A 23,081-nucleotide genomic window follows, 5' to 3' on the forward strand; every position below is an offset into this window, starting at 1 on the left:
GGTCAAATTCATTAGGATATGTAGAATTTCATTGGTTAATTATAAATAGAAATTAACATATTCTAAACAGGAAGTGGGGCATAAAGCACTTTCATTCTTTGTAATTGTGTAAAAAAAATAGCGGAGTACGATGAATGTTTTCTGATTTATGACATGGATTCTGACCTGCCTTTGTATGGATTTAATGAAGTAGAGTTTGAAAGTAATAGAGATGTGTTAATTGAAATTAAAATGATTTACTTTGAGCCAGAAAATTACGTTACGAGTAGAGCTAACGGTTTAAATGTGGCATCAAATTTAATGGATTCGCGCAAATTCTGGACGAGTGTTATGTCTGTAAAATATTAAATGGAATGCCGTAAATGTATCAAGACGGAAATGAAAACGGATGGTTGCATAATGGTATGCGTGAAATAATGTAATTCTACGTATTTATTTTCATGGTTATGTCATTTAGTAACCATTCACATTCGTCACGATTTGGAATTCCCGTTTCTAAAAATAGAACATTTTGGTAGCATGAACCAACAGGGGAGGCGACTCGTGATGTCAGAAATTGTTAAGGTTACAATAAACTAAATAATCGAGTCATGAATAATCGAGTCATGAAGGTCTGTACCTTCTAAACCAGGGACCTGTATAGGTCCCTGTCTAAACAAATCATCATATTTTCCTCAAAGGCATGTTTGACTTTTTAGACTGTTGTTCTGGTTTTATCGTTTGGAGATATTCATAGGGTAAGCATAGGTGTTCACTATTAAATACCTGAAATATGATGAAGTTAGAGATTAAAGTAAAAAAATGGTACTGCAAAAGGTTACAATCCACTAGAAAATGGACGAATATAGAAAGTGCAAAAACAGTCGATTTTGATTTGAGTCCAATTCCTTTTTGGTTTGAACATGACATATCTTTTTTATTGCTTAAATCGATTCAGCTAAGAATGCCCAAGAACAGGTATGGTTATGGGGGTCTCTATTTGCAAAATGTTGTATTTATTTTCGCTCAAATTTGTCGCTTTTACATTGAAACATATAAGGAAACTATTTAGTATATTTTGACCTAAACATTTACTTCAGCAGCAACTTCCCTGTATCTTGCAACTATGCTTTCAACGCCATCGGCGCTCTCGTTTATATTTTCCAGTGGCATTTTTTGCTTCTTTCTTCTTCTTCTTCTTCTTCTTCTTCTTCTTCTTCTTCTTCTTCTTCTTCTTCTTCTTCTTCTTCTTCTTCTTCTTTTATAATAATGGCTATGTTCAATACTGATAGATTATGGCCATGCGTGGGGGGGTAAAAAGAAATAGATTGATAGGTTACCGGAGTTACTCAATCCACTCAGGAAAATCCTATCAACAGTGATAAAAAAAGGTGCAAAACCTAACACCTTAAGCCCTTAAGACTTAAATATGTACATAAACAACTGTGCATGTGGTGAGAATATTAGTCGAGTTAAAAACAGGATAAAAGCAAAAACATGTGATCTAAGGAAGTAACACTGATGTAGACATCACTGATTTAAATCCAGGGATCGTATCAGCGCTGACTACATAAGATGGAAGTGTGTTCCATTGTACAACTGTTCTTGGAAAGAAAGAAATTTTGTGGTAATCAGCTGTACTTGGGAGTATTTGGTATACCATGTGATGGTGATGGCGTGAGTGTCTAATGTATGGAGTGAGATAGTGAAGGGGATTGACATCAACATGATTATATACTATTTTATAGAACAAAATGAGTCTTGCTTGTTGTCTTCTTGATTGCAAGGTATTCCAATTCAAATCCTTAATTATATTTGTGGTGTCTTGCTGTAATTATTCGTTACAAATCTGGCGGCTTGACGCTGAACATTTTCAATTTTATCAATATCTTTCTGATGGTAAGGGTCCCACACACTAGAGCAATGTTCCAAGGATGGTCTAACAATTCTGTTATATGCCGCTGCCTTAGTTTCCAATTTAGAAGAATGAATGTTTCGTTTTAAGAATCCTAAGCTCTGGCTTGCTTTACTACTAATTTTATTTACGTGAGGTGACCAGTTTAAAGTTGAGCTTACTTCAACGCCAAGATAAGTGGCTTGGTTTACAACAGACAGAGGTTGATTGTGAAGAGTGTAGGCTGTTTTTAATGGTTTACAGTTTCTCGTAACATGCATGATATGACATTTTTCTATGTTAAAAGACATCTTCCATTTCAGCTCCCACAATGATAGACTATCTAGATCTCTCTGAAACTGAATAGTGTCAGCCAAAGTTTTTATGGATCTGTACATGACATAGTCAGCCGCAAATAGAGGGACGTTTGACTTTACAGATGAAGGTAGATCATTAATGTAGAGCAGAAACAGAAGAGGCCCAAGATCCATAGCTTCCATAGATCCACTTTTTATATTATATTATGACGTTCAAATATGGGGCGAAATGTCTGTTGTTTTACTCAGGTGCTAGCTTGTGATATAATATCCTCATGTACAGGGATTCTTCATCCACCAAGATAGCTGAACACGCCATAATGAACTAAATTTGTCAGTACAACATTTAAACCCAACAAAATAAATAAAATAAAATTAATGTTCAGAATAAAATTAAAAAGGGTTTGTAAATTCGACTTTAAATTGAGAGTAAATTTCAAATAAATATTTTATGCCATAAATATTTCAGGTACTGGTGAAGTTCGGAGAGTCACTTATGAACTATTTAGAATATCTGGTTAAACAGAAAAGTAACGTAGAAACCAAGGTTTCAAAGCTAGCATCCGACAGAGAACACTACAAAGTTTTATCACAGAAACATCATATTACTCCTGGGTCACATAGCAGGTATTTGTAAATATAGAGACAAATGTTTGTTACAAATTATACTGTAAAACCATTAAATTTCGTGTGGTACGAATTTTCGGGGATTTCGTTTGTCCGCTTAACCACGAATTCAAGTACCAACGATTATTTATACTTTTTTAATCCGAAAACTGTCATTTCCGACATTTTCTTTTGTTGTCTGTTATGCGAGATATTTGCTTTTTGTAAAAGTTAAAAAAATACTTCAGTAGGTCACATTACACAATATGTTGACTAATTAAAATATTTCCGAATTGAAAATGTTTGGGTTATTTTCCACCCATTTGACGTAAATTATATATGTTTGAACTAAGATGTTTATGATTACTTAGTATGATAAGAACTACGATGTTCATGATTACAAAGTATGAATAACAAGTAGAGTGTTTAGATAAAATATCAAATACCAAATTAACAGTTTGCAGATTTATCACATATGTCAATTAATGCAAATTAAAGTTAAAAGAGACATAACGCTTTTCACACGTGTATTTTTGGGACCTTATTACTCAATTGTTACTACTATGGGACCGATTGCGCTGAGAATTGCAAATATTGTCAAAACAACATTGATGGCAGTTAGCGAGCAGGGACCCACAAGTGCGCCGCCTTATTGCTCTAATCGACAATTATCGGCAACACTTTCATGCTTCAGTGCACATTAACCTCAAGTCTTGCTGTCAACACAGATTAGCATATTATGCTTTGTTATAACTCTGCTTGTTTTAATAAAAGTTAATAATTATTATGACGGTCAGTCTTTCCCGAAAATTTAAAATCCACAAAGTTACGTATCAACAAATTAGTTGTTTTTTATTTGAAATCCACGAAATTACGTGTCAACGAATTAGTTGTTTTTTATTAAACCACGAAATTTCATACCGACGAATTTCTATACGTTTACAGTATATTTCTTGGTTGCATTCTGTTCTTCCATAGGATCTCATTTAAAGATTTTATTATCTTAAAATGGAACAGAAATACCATAGACTGTTTAATTTTTTGAACAAAATAAATACTGTATGCTAGGCATTAAAACAATGCATACTCTGTCATATGATGACATGACAATATTGACATAGTATAAATTAAAATGACATTTTTATGCCCCCGAAGGAGGGCATATAGTGATCAGACCGTCCGTCCATCTGTCTGTCCATCTGTCCTTCCGTCACACTTTGCCTTTAGGTTTCGAAAAATGCTCATAACTTCTATGTCGCTTCAGATAGCAACTTGATATTTGGCATGCATTTGTATCGCATGGAGCTGCACATTTTGAGTGGTGAAAGCTCAAGGTCATCCTTCAAGGTCAAATATATGGCTTCAAAGCGGCGCAGAAGGGGGAATTGTGTTTCTGACAAACACATCTCTTGTTCACCTTGAAATATTTTCATTTACAATATTTTTTTGATACTTTTTGTGATATCATTTGCACGTTTAAATATATACTGTTTACAGGTACCAAGCTCTGCATACCGCTCTGATTGCCAGTGACCCATATGAGAAGGTTTGTCTGAATGACTTCGCACCGGATGACCCAAGACGCAGGTTTGACTACATTAAAAAACTTGTTGTGCCAGTAAAATGTAAAATCACCTACACCAGAAGCAAGGAACACTTGGTTTTCTTATGGAAACAAGACAGTAGTCACACTGAAGGTGAAATTCTAGCTAAAAACATGGAGCTGTCAGCAGAAAAACATAAACAATTACCGGTGTATCATACCAAGGCTATGAGGAGAGAATTTTACAGGTTGTTTGGTAAACAGATGAGTGATAAGGCTGGCTTTTTGAGAGAGGCGTACAGACGTCTTACTGGTGATTGTTCTGCCAATGTAAATTATGAACAGGGTGAAGTTGATAAAAAAATTACTTATATTCTAGAAATGGAAGATCCAGATTATAGACTATCCCAGAATCGATAAATTGACCGCCGCCATATTGGCTGTCACATGACACGCTACTGAAGAATTTGGCAGATTACAGCGTAATCATCGTGTACACCCGCTTTATTCCAATAAACAGAACTTAATGACTTCGCACAGTAGGTTTGAAAACACTTGAAACATGAAACCACGTGTCGATTTGTTAAACATCGTTAATCAATATAAGTTGAATAAGAAATGTACACGATAGATTTATAAAATGTGTCTCTGCAACAATATTCAGTGACAACACGTAATGTTTAAGGCCAAGTTTGCTTTTTTAAGCATACCTTTCAGTAATGCCTTTGTATTAAATTTAATGATTTCTTTTAATATGGAATAACATTATTCAATGAAAATTATAAAGTTTATAGAAATATCTTAAGTCTGAAGTCAACGTAGTGATCTTAGCGTAAATAGTGCCGAAAAAATTATTTGGCTAAATTTTAAAAGATTTCAGACCGAGGTAGACAATTTTATTGAAAAGTAGATATCTGTCTTTGTTAAGACTGTATTATTTCTTATAAATTACCGTACTTCTATAGTTCCGGAGATACTCAATAAGAAACCGTGTAAGATTAAAGACCGAGGCCGACTTTTTTTATTGAATTGTACATATTTTTGTTTGTCTAAATATTTTCCATTTCGTTATTTATATTTCCTTTGTAAGTGTCATTTTAAAGGTAATGTAAAAATGTTTAGCCGAAATGAAGTTTGTGATTCTAAAATTGGTCCGGAAATATTTATTAGCGAACCTGTGTAATATTTCAGGTAGAGGCAAACTTTTAAACTGAATGTATGTATCACTTTGAGTCTTAAACTAAAGTGCTTTTTAGAAATTTCTTTTATTTAAAAATCTCTCTCAAGCTATAAAAAAAAATCACTAGCCGGATATGAATTTTGTGATTCTAACTGAACAAGTACCGGAGCTATTCATTTCCAAAACTGTGTAAGATGTCAGAACATGGCATACTTTTTTTATTGAAAAGGACATACCAGCTTTTGCCTATAACTTTCTTATATTATTATTTAAATAACGTTAAACATGTTATATCAACGTTTATAGTCTGAACAAAAATTTTTTAGGCTGTTCTCAATATTTTCTAAACTGATTTCATTATTTATTAAATTTTCTTAATAACATCTAAATTCACGATTAACATGTTCAACAAGAAAAATATGGAGCCTTAAATAAACTTGAATAGTTCCAATTGTGTTCTCTAGATTTCCTAAACTTGTGTCTTTATTTAATTTTCGTAATAAAGTCTAAATTTACGATTAAAAAATAAAAACACGAAAAAATAAGTGATTTTGCTTCATTTATTACGGATTAAAAGCGATATGGGTATGCCCGTGACACCACATGTCTGCACATGTGTATATACTGTAATTAAGATAACATATCACGTGTCGCCTTTAAATAACATGTTAAATGACAATCAAGACCTTATTTTTGCCAGGGACCTTTACAAATAGGTCCCTGTTCATGCCGATTTTTATTACTCTTAAATGAATGCAGATGAACCTTATTTCTACTAATTAGGTAATAACTGATCTTTAAAAAAACGCAAACTATTATTTGCTTATCAGATCGAGAAAAGAAACTATTTAAATCTTCAAATATTTTCGATAAAATCGTTTCGCCTTCTTGTTTTGTTCAGGGACCTATTCAAACATATATTTATGTTCCTGTTGGAGACGTGCGCGACTATTCAGGGGCGGTAATCCGGGAGTTATCAATTTCTGGGATTGTTTATTTGTGACTTAAGAGTTAATAATGAAGGTAGACTAGAGAAATATGAATTATTGTTGCAGGAATGTCATAAACATATTGTGTCAAGTTTCGAGACAGCTGTAGATGAAAGAAGGCATGATAAGGTAGTAGATGAGGGTGAAACTGTTACTCATTTTTCTGATGCTTTTTAGGTGAGAGATTTCTATGACAAGGTAGCTAAGAAATGCCCCTCTAATACCCCTATGCCATCTAAACAATGGTTAAGACTTCAATTTTGGCCTAAAAATTGTCACAACAAGAGTTCAGTAAGGTACACTGGCAAGTTGAAAGTTAAATTCATGATTCAAAGTCGTCAGGAAAACACATGATGATATGCACTATGCATCTGCTGTATTAAGGTATGAAAAGGAATTTTGTATCAAATACAAATGTATAAAGATTATTGTAGCTTAGTTTGTGTAGATAATGTTGTAATTGAAAATAGGAGAGCCGGGGTATTCAGTGGCCACAGTTGAAAGGGGCAAACAAGTATTGGTTGCTATTGGCAAGAGTTTTCAAGTATGTGATCACGACTTCACGAAATTTTCCATGACCCCTGTGTATACTTACATGTTAACATCCCCAGTTCAATAGAAGAAACTTTCTATGATGGAAAAGTTTTCGTAGTTTTGAAGGAATCTGCATTTGAACCATCCTCCCTGTATAGGCACGCTGCTGAAATGCAGCAGGTTTTAGACATAGAGAAACCCATAGTGGTCATATATAGTGATGGCGGCCCAGACCACAGGTTACATATGGCTCAGTGCAAATTTCTCTCATCAACTTATTCCTCACTGGAGATTATGATATGGTACTTGCTTGTAGAACACCCCCTTGTAACAGCTGGAAAAATCCAGCGGAAAGAATTATGTCAATCCTTAATATTGGGTTTCAGTCAGTTGGGCTCATGCGAACCAATTCAGATGAGGCAATGGAAAAGGTATTAGCTTCAGCTTCTTCCACAGGTCAAATCAGTGCTCTTGTTGAAAAAAATCCTTATATTGAAAATTATGTTAAGGAGTCTTCCTTTACTTCTTTATTTATGATCAGATTTTATTAATACTTTGACAAAACAACACTTACCTGAATACCACAATGGATTCCACCCAAAAAATAACCCAGAATCCCTGCCCCGACCTCCTCCCCCCCCCCAAAAAAAACTTTCCTTTTTTATTTTTGAAAGATTGTCTAATAAATTATTGAATATGAACAATTTCCCCATGATGGCTTACGTTATACTGTCAAGCACATGAATAGTCGAGCGCACTGTCCTCTGACAGCTCTAGTTTAAATACAGAGTCGTGGCTGGATGTTTCATTTGAGGAGGAGGTTTCAACTACGGCACCATGATATGAACAGCACAGTCCACATGGTAATGCACCTTGTTGTTAAATAATTAAATTCACGACTAGGAAATGATAAAAATCGAAGTTCCATCTATAAGACGACAGTTGAACTTGTTCGACGTTCTGAAATGTCTTAGCATATATGAGAGTCTTGACCCTTCCCTTCAAAGTACACTCGAGAGCGTAATGTCGTTGGTCTCAATATAAATGACATATCTTCAGCTTGTGAAATCCCTTATACATTCTTTCGGATAGAGAACAACGATATGTTTTTATGAGACAGTACTCTTTCATAAAAAACAGTTGATTTTCATAATCTCCAACTCGCTTATCTATAAACACTGCTTATGTCAAAGTAAATCCCATGTCCCAACTTCGATCCTTCTATTTCTAATACAGATTTTGATTTTCCTTTGAATATATCAAAGCGATTTTCTTGGAAATCGGTTATCGCCAACTAATTTTGCGATTAATTTCATGTTCGTATACATGATTTTACCTGTAACGGCCGTATGCTGTGGATAGTAGGATACCAATAACACAACTCCGAATTTGCCTAATCAATGTCCATTGTTGTAAAAGTGTGGGAGTGGGTTTCTGTCACAGGTTATTGTTTACTGCGTACATTGCGGCCGGTAAATTTACCTCGTGTTACATTGTGGTTACTTTCGTTTTTCCTTTTTCTGTTTTCATCTGCAGTTTTCCTCCAATGTTTATCTCCAATTCCGGATATCTTCAACTATTTGTTTATGTCCTTATTATTTCAAGATAATGAGAGTTGACTGGAAATCAAATCATATTGCATGCATGCAATTACACAAGTATGATACTTGATTAATTGAAGATTTCATTTGCCGGTCTTTACCAAATAGGCTCCACATTCACAGGATTTGCAGGATACGACTTTGATAGTGGAGTTAAATCATAGTGTGAAAAATTCTTGTTAAAGTTGTTACAATGTTTCCCAACTTCTTTCATAGAAGGGTCGTTAAAATTTATAATAAACACCTTCGCCCCTGTTACACTTTCAACAGACTGTTTTTATCAGTTCAATTATATTGCAGATCTATAACAATTTGAATGTGAAGTGCGATTAAACGATGACAACAGTACGATAACGCGATAGTACGATGGCCACAATGCGATAATACGATGATGACAGTGTGACAATACGATGGCAACAGTGCGATAGTGACAATACAATTGTGCGATAATACGATGACGACAGTGCGACAATGCAATGGCGACAGTGAGATAGTACGATGGCGACAATCTGAAAATTTGATAGTGCGTTAGTCCTATGGCGATAATGGGATAATACAGTGACGACAGTGCGACAAAACGATGGCGACAGTGCGATAGTAAGATGGCGACAATGTGATAGTGCGATAATACGATGACAACAGTGCGACAATACGATGGCGTCAGTGCGACAGTACGATGATGACAATGTGATAATACGATGACGACAGTACGATAACGCGAAAGTACTTGAAAATGGCAGTATGGGGTTCTGAAAACTGTGCTATGTCATGAAATGGATACAGAAACTTTGATGAGTAACCTATACATTATATTTGGAGTTTGTTACACAATCAATACATACTCTATACATACTCGAAACCTATACATAAAGCAACTTGTAATTGCCTTTGAAACAAAGCATTTGAATAAGTAAAATATATGTTCGTAACCTGGTTTGTACTTTAAAATGTTTAATGTACAGTTTATCCAAGTAACATGTAGTTTCATTTAAGTTAAGTTACTATAATTGGCTAATAGAATAACCATCTTATGCATTACTTCAAATCAAAATATTTCGATTTTAGCTCAAAATCAATGTAAAGGTTGCACCTACGCTCATTTGTAATTTGTTTGTTATTGAAAATAAGTACCTACTATTACTGGATGTTCCGTTCTCTTATCCATAAATACCAGAAAAGATTAAACTCGTCTGATTAAGTAGTTTATTGACACAATGTTTCGTAGTAAAATCCAACGTCATAGAGAAACGGGCTACGCTTTGACCTCGTCAGCCCCCAGTGGTAACAGGCTTTTTCGGCCTCATTTATAATTTGAATAAATTGTTGTAAATATGTTGGTCAATACTCTATATAATCAAGGGATATTGTTTACTATAGTATTATGTTATCTTCATTAAACTTAATTCCATTTGAAAAATGTTTCATTTGTCTTTTTCTTTAGGTATGTCGTCATCATCAAAATAAGGCGTTACGATGCTAGAGGTGGCTTTGAGATAAAACAAACAACAAAGTTATTGCTATTGCATATATTTAGTAAGTTAACTGTAAAGTGGTAACAATAACATATATATATAATAAACACGTCTTAAAAATACAATACTGAATCGTTACACACATACAACCATTATTGTTTATTAAGCTAACACTAGTAACAGTGTACACACACAAGCACGCATGCGCGCACACACACACACACACATAGGTACATTCGCATTTAATTGAGGACATCTGTCAAACTACCGTCAAATGAGTACACATATTACCATTGCATTTACAGCAACCAAACATTGAGATGTTCATTAGTAGTTAGGGAACTCATTTGCATGTTTTCTTAACTGAAAATTCCACTGGTTATGAGTCTGATATTAAACCGCCAACTCGAGACGTGACATATACACAGCGCCAAAGAGACAAAGTTACACACCTTCAACTAAGAACAAATACACAGGCCAAATAGGGACACAATACATTCACACATTCAATTGAGATTCGAATCACCTTAATGAGGACGATTATACACAACTTAAAATGGGACAATTGCTAGCTGTTAAATAAGGATGATTATAAATGTCCATGTCGAAATAAAAGATTAAGTACAAAGTGTGTAAAACAAACAATTAATTTTGTTGGCTGTTAAGTCATGCGAGACATATTAGCTTGTCTTCAGTCGCCGGTGTGTAAACTTGTATCCGTCTCATAAAGAATATATACATGTTATATATAATAAATATATTTACAAAGCTAATTTTACAATAGCTAGAAAATGGCTCAGTCTGGTAAAATGTGGAATAATTATACTGATAGCATATGCACAACACTGAAGCCTGCTTGTGATCACACATAGACAATGTTACTCATGGCATGAATATTTAGCAACATAAAATAATTTCAATATGTCCTACTCGTTATGTTGCATCTTTGTCTCAGTCGGGTTAATAAATAGTCTGCCATTTAAACTGTGGCACCTGATTATTATCTTCAGTGCTTAGATTTGGTGACATAGTTGTATTAAAATAAAACCAACATTATTAATGCCTGTTGATATTATGATCAAATCGAGTTTAAGCGCACATACATTCAGTGTATTGATCCCATGGCGTCTCTTTTCGTTTCAAAGTTATTTGCGTAACTACACTAATTGCTGTAAAGTTTAACCCTTTGCATGCTGGGAAATTTGTCGTCTGCTAAAATGTCTTCTGCTGAATTTCTAAAATTAGCATTTTCTTCGAATTTTTTTCAAAGAATACTATCAGAATAGCAAACAGTTTGGATCCAGATGAGACGCCACGTTCTGTGGCGTCTCATCTGGATCCAAACTGTTTGCAAAGGCCTTTACAATTCAGCTCCAGCGCTTTAAGGGTTAATATATTCTGAGCCAGGGTTCCGATGTTTTAAGTGTCCAATTTAAAACAAGTGGCATTACCATCTTGATATTTGAATGAAGACAAAACAACGAAAATATGGGGAGTTTCTTACTCGTCTTGACTTCGGCGTCTGCGTTTATGTTCATGTGACACCGTAAAGTGGTTTTAGTCAAATCCGTTATTTTTCCTTAACCCATCGGAATAACGCTTATTACTTCTATTATTTAATTATTCGATGGCGTCTAATGTGTTGAGACTTTCAATATTTGCTTCTGGTATCATAGGACACCATTTAGTCCAGGGGCACTTCTTGTTCATTCATACAAGCATTTTGTTTCGAAAATGTAATGATGCTTATAGCTTGTAACAACTATCAATAGTTATTGAATTTTGAAAACAGAATTGATGTAGATATAGTTCAATTAAGGTATATATATATATATATATATATATTATATAATTAGATACAGATTAGGTAGAGCTAAATAGCTTACACACTAATTTAAATGTATTCTATCAATGTATGCCGATTCAGCCAATCCCTGTTTATTGTTCAGAAATAATGCTCCCGCAAAGAAAACTTAATTCAAGTCCCTGCCATTTATCGCACGCTGTACTTCATGATCTTCTTATACTAGTAATATTGTATGGCGGTTTAAACCAAATCCCGCCTTTAAATTTGAAGTTATGTTCCAAACATCAATATTCAATGAAAGTTAAAAAACCTGGACCAGAACATTTCACTTTCTCTTAATGCCGTCCATTGTAATGTAACGGTTCGATCAAATTCATTTAATAATTTTGAAGTTTTTTTTGCTGAGCAAAGTTGTTTCGGACAGACAGACAAAATGTCAACATTACTTTATCCCTTAAGCTATTCATCTTGCAATTTGCATCATTGTAGGTAAGGCATTAAGCTGGATTTCCTCCTATAAAATTGTCAGTAAATGTTTATAGTTACTAGTATTGTTTTATTGTCAAAAATCACTAAATGAACGACATAGGTGTCCGTTTAATTCGTACGCGTGGTGTGTTAAGTCACCATGGACACTTTACTACAAGAAAACTGTACGTAAAAACATATTCTTTATTTTAGAAGTCACATATTACACATGTACAAAATAATTTTTCACAAGAGTACATGATACATGTGCAAATACATAATAAAGCAACATATATGCATACATTATATATTATTTTCCCAACACATTTTATTACAAGACTGGATAACAGATAAATATATAAGTACATTGGCAACACAAACTATCATATGAGTTGCGTACTGAGAAAACTGGTAATAATGCATGTGCGTATAGTGTCATCCCAGATTAGCCTGTGCAGTCTGCACAGGCTAATCAGGGGCGACACTTTCCGCTTTTATGATATTTTTTGTTTAAAGAGTCTTCTTAGCAAAAATCTAGATTGGGCAGAATGTGTCGTCCCTGATTAGCCTGTGTGGACTGCACAGGCTAATCTGGGACAACACTTTATGCACAAGCATTATGCCCAGTTTTCTCAGAACATGACTCATATAATTATAGACAGTGAGATACAAAAGTACACATGCAAAACAATCAATGTCATAGTGTCATACTTTATATATATATATATATATGATTGTAGACAGTGACATACAAAGACAAAGCAATTTGCATAGAAATTTGAAAACCATAGAAACACAACGCCCCCTACTGCGCTGCTTTGAAGCCATATCTTTGACCTTGAAGGATGACCTTGACCTTTCACCACTCAAAATTTGCAACTCCATGAGATACACAAGCATGCCAAATATCAAGTTGATATTTTCAATATGGCAAATGTAATGACCAAGGTTAAAGTTTTGGGACACACACAGTTAATGAATGGATGACAGACAGACAGGCCAAAAACAGTATACCCGCGATCATTCGATCCGGGGGGCATAAAAACACACCCTACATTTATCATAGATGAAAGAATGACTGACACATCATACACAGCATCAAGAGCTAACACAGCATCAGAGCTAATACTAAATGTCTTCGACCATGTTTAATTGTTTTCTTAAATATTCTACAAAAGCTTATCATCTAATTTATACATTATACTCTTAAGGGTGTAAATTTACTTTTGTTTATTAACAAAATTACAAACATCATGTCTTTGTTAGCTTTTACAAATATTTACAAGAAAAAAAACACAGTTTCATGTCAACAGACATTAAGAGTTTACAAAGTGAAAGGAATGCTGTAACTATAAGACAGTTGCATGCGATTGTGTGTTGGAAAAATATTAAAAAGTATTTATAGAGAACAAAAGTAAAAAAACTAGATATTTCATTATATAAGCATATTTAAAGCATGTATTAATTGTAATAAGAAATTAGTATCTGCATATTCAGATGAATAAGAAGCATAGCAAAGCAAAAATAGGTACATTTTCAAATAAAGACATTTTCCAAGGTATTTACATATTAAAAGTACCTGTGTGTATAAATTACAGAAAGCAAATAGTGGTTGCATATTCAGATGAAAAAATGCACAGAAAAAAACAAAATACGTACATGTAATTGTGATTTATGACACAAGGTTCTACCTATAATTTCAAGATTTAAGATTTCAACATGGTCCTTTGAGTTAAAACAAAACAAAACACATATTTATACAAAGTTGTACAGAACAACAATATTCATTAAATTTAAATACTAAGTTTGGTCTACAATGGTAGTAAACAATACCCATTCCCTAACAAAGGATTCTGTATTATTATTTGAAATTGCTATTTTTCTTATCATATAAGTTATCATATACATACTTTGTGTTTTTTGGCTCATGTAATGTTTGGGATGAATTTATTCATTTTCCACTTGTATAAGATATATAGCTTGATGAACAAAATAACATTATTTATGGCTATAGCTGACCTTTTTTAAATAATCAAGTAGAAAACTTTTTTTATTCATAAAAGGAAACAATTGACCTAGTAATATCTCATCAATTAGTGCATTAGATATCAGACATTCCCAAAATAAATGTTCTAAATTTTCCTCACTTTGTTTGCAAAAGGAGCACAATGGATAATTTATTTTCATTTTGCTCAAAAGACTATTTGTTCGAAGAATCCTATGAATTATTCTGTATTGGAACCACTGTACCTTTACATCATTTGTTATTAAAAAGGGTAGTTCAAAAATGCAGTTCCATTCATTTCCATTAATTACGGTATTGAATTTTATACCCCATTTTGTTTTCACTGAAGGTTGTTCATTGTTCTTATTTACAATATTATATGGTCTTTTAGCACCAGATTACTTTTTTAATATCAGTTGCAATAATGGGGGCAAAAAGAGTTTTATCATTTGTTGGGTAGGACAGGGTAAACAATATTTTTTCACAAAGTTATCTATTGCTCTTGTCACACCTATATAATTAATACAATTTATTTTTAAATTGTACATTTCACTTAATGCATCTACAGCAATAAAGGTTTCATTTTTGAATATATCACCTATACAGTGAATTCCAGCATCAAAACATGACTTAAAGTAAAAACTTTTATTTCCTATCAATATATTTGGATTATAAAAAAGTGGATAATACATAAACTCTTCAGCTTTTACTTCTAATTTACTACAATAAATTGAAAAGTTTTTAAGACATCTACCCAAAAGGGTTTGAAATTCTGTTTAATATATTTAAAGCATGAGGATAACCACAATTAAAAAACATACATGTATATTTTATTGAAAATGAATGTCGCTTAACATGTATATGAAATGTCTTCAACAAAACTGTGATGACTTAACTTTATATTAAAATAAATAATTGAGCAGACTCCAGTTCTGAATGCCAAAAACGATACTTTTCATACAGAACATGAAGCATGGACAAAATTTGTTTCACAATATCTCTTCTAGCGCAAACATTTAAACCGCCTATAATCAATAAATGTTTGTGAAAAAGTGTTATATATTGATTACTGTTACATTATGATATTGTCAGTTTTGGATTGTTTCCAATGAAAACACTTTTGAGTGAATTTGAAAAACATATGCATCTAAACAAATTGCCAGTTACAGCATTCAAATCTACAGCATCTTGTTCATTCCTCAATCATTTCAATTTTCCTGATGCTTGTTAAATGTGTTTTTTTTTTAATTTCGAATGAAGACATTTAAATTTATCCAACTTCTTCTACTTAAACACAGGTTTTCTTTTAGCAAACTCTTGCATTCGGACTTCCCAGGCAATTTGTTAAGATGCATATACTTTTCAAATTCACTCATCACAACTCATTGTTCCTGCAGCGTCCACTTCTTTTTTGCTGAAATATAAAATACAAAGATGCAATACATAACACAAGAGTTCCGCGGTCGGAGATGACCGCATTGAAGCCGGATTTTTGATTTAAATGACAGGAAAGTACCTTTCGTGTTTTTGTCAATGCAATACTTAAATTACTGAAATATTGTTCAAAGGTCAAAATGAAATGTAAGTACTGGCCAATCTTTATTTCAAGTTTGAAGACTCTAGGTACAAGCATACCAAAGTTATAACATGAAATAAGAACTTTAACATTTTTACATTCAAGGTCACAGTGACCTTGACCTTCAAATGAATGACCTTGAAATGTCCAGTGGTTACTTACTAGTTCTGGCCAACCTTCATGTCAAGTTTCAAGACTCTAGGTCCAAGCATACCAAAGTTATAACAACTTTAACATTTTTACATTCAAGGTCACAGTGACCTTGACCTTCAAATGAATGACCTTGAAATGTCCAGTGGTTACTTACTAGTTCTGGCCAACCTTCATGTCAAGTTTCAAGACTCTAGGTCCAAGCATACCAAAGTTATAACAACTTTAACATTTTTATATTGAAGGTCACAGTGACCTTCACCTTCAAATGAATGACCTTGAAATGACCAGTGGTCATCTGTTAATCCTGGCCAACCTTCATGTCAAGTTTGAAGACTCTAGCTCCAAGCATACCAAAGTTATACCATGAAATAAGAACTTTAACATTTTTACATTCAAGGTCACAGTGACCTTGACCTTCAAATGAATGACCTTGAAATGACCAGTGGTTACTAACTAGTTATGGCCAACCTTCATGTCAAGTTTCAAGACTCTAGGTCCAAGCATACCAAAGTTATAACAACTTTAACATTTTTTATATTGAAGGTCACAGTGACCTTGACCTTCAAATGAATGACCTTGAAATGACCAGTGGTCATCTGTTAATCCTGGCCAACCTTCATGTCAAGTTTGAAGACTCTAGGTCCAAGCATACCAAAGTTATACCATGAAATAAGAACTTTAACATTTTTACATTCAAGGTCACAGTGACCTTGACCTTCAAATGAATGACCTTGAAATGACCAGTGGTTACTAACTAGTTATGGCCAACCTTCATGTCAAGTTTCAAGACTCTAGGTCCAAGCATACCAAAGTTATAACAACTTTAACATTTTTTATATTGAAGGTCACAGTGACCTTGACCTTCAAATGAATGACCTTGAAATGACCAGTGGTCATCTGTTAATCCTGGCCAACCTTCATGTCAAGTTTGAAGACTCTAGGTCCAAGCATACCAAAGTTATACCATGAAATAAGAACTTTAACATTTTCGAGCACGCCGCCCGCCCGCCCGCCCGCCCGCCCGCCCCCCCCGCCCGCCCGCCCGACAACATCAATCTATAAGCCGAGATTTTTTCAAAAAAAATCCGGCTAATGAATCAAAATGACATTTGCAACAATTTACTTTTATGTTTGTCATCCATAACATAATGACTTAATATGAACAAAATTTCAAATCATGGGAAGAGGACACCATGTTAAAATAACCAATGCTACACCAAATCTGTACAATAAGAACAATTTTGCTGTTTCATGTTGCCAGAAATATACAGTGTACATGTTATATCCAAGATAACAATTATACTATAATGCAAATATTCCTCCAAACAATTATTACACAGGCAAATAACTATGGCCATGTACCCAATTCTGGTTTAATGATTTGGTTCACTGGAAGGTATGGTATAGCCTACATTCTAATAGCGCGTCCTAGTGGTATACCGTAAGCAACACTGTACATGAAAAAATGACCCAAATAGTCCAAGCTAAGTGCAGGAAATGTTAAAGCCACAAACCTTGAAATGAAATACATCTTAATCAATACATACATATAGATGCAATTTGAAAGTGTGCAAAATTGTCATTAAATCTATAGCCTTGTTAGCAAGTAATTTATATAAAAAAAAAATTGTAAACCGAAAGTAGGATTTATATACATCCATTTCGACAAACGCGATTATTTTTAAGTTTAAAAGCGTATAAAATACTGATTTCTACCTTCTTACCACCAGTCATATTCAAATTGGCATAAATAAAATTAAATCTATAGGCTAGTTAGCAAGTAATTTTTTTTTTTTTTTTCTTTTTATTTTAAAGCCAAAGTAGGATTTCTGTATGTATACGTCCATTTCAACATTTCACCAAACGCAATTATTTTTACCGGTATGTTTTATAGCACAAAAAAGACGGATTTCTATCTTGTAACCACCAGATATATTCTAATAGGCATAGATAAAATTAAATCCATAGCCTAGTTAGCAAGTTATTTCTTATTTTTCAAATGGTACCGCTTTTAAAACCGAAAGTAGGATTTCTAGACGCATACGTCCATTTTGACAAACGCGAAAAAGACAGATTTCTACCTCGTAACCAGCAGATATATTCTAATTGGCATAGATAAAATATGTTTCTAATTTATACTTAAATTTACTATGCCAAATAAGTTATGTGGCTTTAAACAGCAATTGAATTTCGATGCTATGAAACATACCACTGTTATTTCAGTTTTTCTTTGTTTGCCTTTGTAAGTCCTCATCGGAGTCTTCACTTTCTGGGGCTACAACAAAATTGAAAAGGCATGGTGAGCTTAAGATTCTTTTATCGCATTGAATTCAGTCTGACCCAACAATTTTTTATACATCAACATCTTTTTATGTATTGTCCTTGGTGGTAATGAAAAGGTCATAGACCGGATGGACTCGTATAACTTGAAGGAAAGAACAAACACAATATTGTTGCGATTGAAAACGGGCATTTATTATAAAATGACATAAAAAAAATAAAAATACAGATTCTTTCCAGAAAGGCATAATGGGTGGTAAAAACACACCACACGCATACAAAACATGAATTTGTGAAGTTGAATGTGATGACCGCAGGAAAAACATGCCCAAAATAAGTATAAAAGAAAAATATTTGATGCTTATAACAGTAAAATAATATACAAATGTGTTTTACACACAGGTAAAAACATACATAGTATGAGTGTCAAACCTTGTGGCGGAGAAGGGGTGGATGTGGGTTGTTAATTTTGACCAGACTGGATAACCACGTCAAAGTCTGGAAGGATCAAAAGGGCCAAAATGACCAAGACCGAATTTGATTGGTCAAAAGAGCCCATGTGACCCCACACTGAGGTTATACACAAGTAATTAAATATAAGGCTTGAACAAGTACATGTATAATGGTAACAGACAATTAAACAATTAAGAAGTCGTACAATGACATAAAATCTTTTATGTGTGCATAAAATATTATATATGTATTGTCCTCGGTGGAAATGAAAAGGTTATAGACCGGACAGACTCGTATGACTTGAAGGAAAGAACAAACACAATATTGTTGATTGGAAACAGGCATTTATTATAAAATGCCATAAAAAATAAAAATTGAACAGATTCTTTCCAGAAAGTCATAATGGGTGGTAAAAACACGCCACGAAGGGGACCGGAATGGGAACCCCGCCGCCCATGAAGTATAGGATATAAACGTAGCCATACGTTTAAGGTAAGGTAATGTGAAAATTAAGGACAAATAAGCATTATAAGCTTTGATTTGTAAAGAGGCCCAAGGCTTAATTATCCATCTGCTAATTAATAACAAATTATAGAACAAGAGTGAAGTTAATTAATTGAAAACAATAGGATTGGTGTTCAACAATCACTAGAATAAGCATTACTTAATTACAAGTGTATGCTCCATAAGAAAAACACTGCCGGGAAAAAAAATCAGTGTTAATAAGAACTGCACAACATAATTGTCAACAAAAGTGACTTAGACCTATCAGTAAATCATTGGAGCCGCAACCTTAAACTTCAGACAGAAAACAACAAACAAATATTTATATCAAGTATAAGCACTAGTAAAAAAAGGTGAAAGACTACCTGCAGTCTTAAATTGTCAGGGGAAACATAACTTTTACAGCAAAACAACAAAAGTAAAACAAGATTTCTTTGAGAAACACAATGCCCCCCAGTAAGCCAAATATGAAGTTGCTATGTAGTTTATCAGGGTTGCAACCAACCTGATGAAATAAAATTCCCTGACTTTACACTGACTTTTCCCTGACCAATTCTTGGTTTTCACTGACTTATTTCGGGACATATTCAGCCTCCTCCTCCCGATACAGCTGACCAAATCCACCCATTTAATGTTTCTTTTATTCTTTAACATATAATATTTAACAACTTATAACAAAGCAGTTCTACTTGTACACTACTCTATGCATGATGCAAGGCTATATAGTAAAAAATCAATAGGGGTCATCTGCAAGTCATGATAAATGTACCTATGAAGTTTCATGATCCTAGGCCTAAGTATTCTTGAGTTAATACCCGGAAACCATTTTACAGTTTCAAGTCACTGTGACCTTAACCTTTGACCTAGTGACCTGAAAATCAATAGGGGTCATCTGCCAGTCATGATCAATGTACCTATGAAGTTTCATGATCCTAGGCAGGTTTTTTTTTGGCCCGATTTTATAGCCGAAATTCGGCTATATTCCCAATTGCAAAAAGTATACTTTTTTCTTAACCAAATTTTCAATTTTCTAAGTATAAAAAGTGCAAATAATTATGTCAAAATGCAGAGTTATCTAACTTTTCCTGCCCAGTCCCCTCATGATAGTAAGTAAGTGTACCAAGTTTGAATGCAATAGCTTTGATACTTTATGAGGAAAGTGGACCTAAACACAAAACTTAACCAGACGCCGACGCCAAGGTGATGACAATAGAGGAGTAGCTGCTGAAAATCTGATGTCAAGCTCCTGGCTTGTGGGACCACATTTCTCTGGAAGTGCGGAAAATAAGGTGCCATATTGCTTAGTGAACCCTGATGAAGACAAAGAAGTGAGACCAGAGGTGACGACTATGGCAACAAGTGTTACAGAGAAGACACAACTTGGCACTGCAAGATTCTCAAGGTTTTCATCATGAACCCGTCTTTTGATAGCACTTTCCTGCATAAAGCACATTGCCAATAGTTTCCTCTCCCGTGAAAACAAGTCAGACTGTACTGGATGGCATGTGTGTTCCAATTCACAGGACGTTTCTCACCACAGACAAGCTGCAGTGATTATCTTGAGAGAGGTACAGAAAGAACATTATGCAGATGAGTATACGTCATTGGAGAGAGGGAGACAACTTCACCCAAGCAGTCCAATTGGCAACTTATTTCCTTTCCTTGATGAGCAAAAGGTCATGCGAGTAGGAGGTCGACTGAAGTTCGCTGATTTGCCCCATATAGAGAAGCACCCTGTCATTCTCCCCGGAAGTCATCATGTAGCATGCCTACTGGTTGAACATGTCCACAGAAAGGTACGTCATCAGGGACGCCATTTCACTGAGGGGGCTGTACGTGCTGCTGGATATTGGATTGTAGGAGGGAAAAGGCTTATTTCCTCAGTAATTCATCATTGCGTCACATGCCGTAAACTACGTGGATCGTTTGAGACCCAGAAAATGGCAGACCTGCCTAGAGACCGTCTAACCATTGCATCCCCCTTTTCCTATGTTGGTGTTGACACCTTTGGCCCATGGCAAGTTGTCAGCAGGAAAACTCGTTCTAGTCAAGCATCCAGTAAACGATGGGCCATCATTTTCACATGTTTAGCTGTGAGAGCCATTCACATTGAAGTTGTGGATGAATTATCGTCATCAGCATTTACGAATGCATTGCGTCGCCTTATTGCTATTCGTGGACCTGTCAAGGAATTACGGTCAGATCGGGGCACCAATTTCACAGGAGCAATAGACCTTCTTGAGATAAACTCAATGAGTGTGGAGCAAAAAGCCTTCCGCAAGTTCTTGAATGATAGTGAGATCATTTGGCGCTTCAACCCACCACATAGCTCTCATTTCGGAGGTGTCTGGGAGCGCATGATTGGTGTTTCCAGAAGAATTCTTGAGCAAATGCTCATGAACGTGCCACATCTAACACACGATGTGTTAGTCACATTCATGGCCGAAGTATGTGCGATTGTGAATTCCCGCCCTATTACACCTGTGTCCAGCGACCCGGAGAATCCTGAAATCCTCACTCCAGCCATTCTACTTACACAAAAGTCAGGTTCCGTAACATCTTGTGCAGCAGAGCCTGGGACCTTGGATACCAAAGACATGTACCGGCAGCAGTGGAGGCAAGTGCGACATCTATCTGAGACTTTTTGGGCCCGATGGAAAAAGGAGTATCTTCCCACTCTGCAAAAACGTCATAAGTGGACCCATGAGAGTGAAAGTATCTCCGTGGGAGATGTCGTGCTGTTAAAAGAAAAGCTGAAACATCGTACCGGATGGCCAATTGGAAGAGTGCTGGAAGTCTTCCCGAGTGAGGATGGGAGAGTACGATCAGTGAAGTTACGCGTCACCAGTGATGGACAGCCTCAAGACTGCGTTTGACCTATAGTTGACCTTGTGATTCTTGTGAGGGACAGTGGGGCTTAATAGCCTGCATTAAACTATATTCATGTGTTGAAATATGTGACTTTTTAAATGAGTGGTGAGGACTCGTGTGTTTGATATTTGGCATATGACTATTGACATTATGTTTATTTCAAAACAGTGACTTTCTATTAATTCTACATTTATGCCCTAGTATATGCTTATACTAATGTTTTGGTTTCATGGTTGAGTGTATTGTTTATGGAAAACATATGAGTATCATTGTTTTGATTTGTTTTGTTTGCTTATTTTGATTTCCATATTTTTGATGTTAAGGTTAAGGTTAGGGCCATTTGTGTCTTACTTGTTTAACAAATTAAAGTTAAGTATGTTTAAATTTTTGGTGATATTAATGTTTTAATATCAGACAGGGAGTGTGTTGAGTTTAACCTCTGGTGTGTAACCTTTTTGCAATATCAGGGTTACCTCCCCTGAACGTAATTCTGCTACTAATCGATTTCGTTTCCCTCGTTTTTGGTCATAGCGCCTTCAGAGACACTTTTTCTCCCTTTGCGGTCTATAATGATGCACCACGTCGTAAGTTATTGTTTCTAAATGATCATTTTAATATTGCTTTATCATATATCTGTATATTTTTTGTGTAATTAAGGTTTACTGGGTTAATACTTAAAATACATTCAAGTCACGTGGCGTCCACTTTCTTTGTGGCGTCCACTTTCTTTGTTTTGATGCAGTGTAGCCTTTTATACATTGTCTATGTAATTCTACTGTGTCGCAAAGCATTTTGAGGAGTAGTATTTTTAATTCCATATATGTAAATTACCAAAGCTATTCTCGTTTG

General features: G+C 34.7%; 1 protein-coding gene and 1 long non-coding RNA gene across 2 annotated transcripts; one reads left to right on the forward strand and one right to left on the reverse strand.

Moving 5' to 3' along the window:
• Positions 1–12,580: 12,580 nt before the first annotated feature.
• On the reverse strand, positions 12,581–20,537 carry LOC127865129 (uncharacterized). The gene is made up of 3 exons (XR_008042503.1): positions 18,837–20,537; positions 18,334–18,399; positions 12,581–15,809 (listed from the first exon to the last, which is right to left on the reverse strand). It is a non-coding gene; the product is annotated as an uncharacterized LOC127865129 (long non-coding RNA).
• A 503-nt stretch (positions 20,538–21,040) lies between these two features.
• On the forward strand, positions 21,041–22,237 carry LOC127871384 (uncharacterized). The gene has a single exon (XM_052414302.1). The coding sequence runs from the start codon at positions 21,041–21,043 to the stop codon at positions 22,235–22,237; it is 1,197 nt and encodes a 398-aa protein (XP_052270262.1).
• The last annotated feature ends 844 nt before the right edge of the window (positions 22,238–23,081 follow it).

This window comes from Dreissena polymorpha, chromosome 1, assembly GCF_020536995.1.
Source record: "Dreissena polymorpha isolate Duluth1 chromosome 1, UMN_Dpol_1.0, whole genome shotgun sequence".
Lineage (NCBI taxonomy): Eukaryota > Metazoa > Mollusca > Bivalvia > Myida > Dreissenidae > Dreissena > Dreissena polymorpha.

Excerpts from the sequence above, each read along its gene's own strand:
- LOC127871384 (XM_052414302.1), top strand. The coding sequence starts at position 21,041 with ATGCGAGTAGGAGGTCGACTGAAGTTCGCTGATTTGCCCCATATAGAG.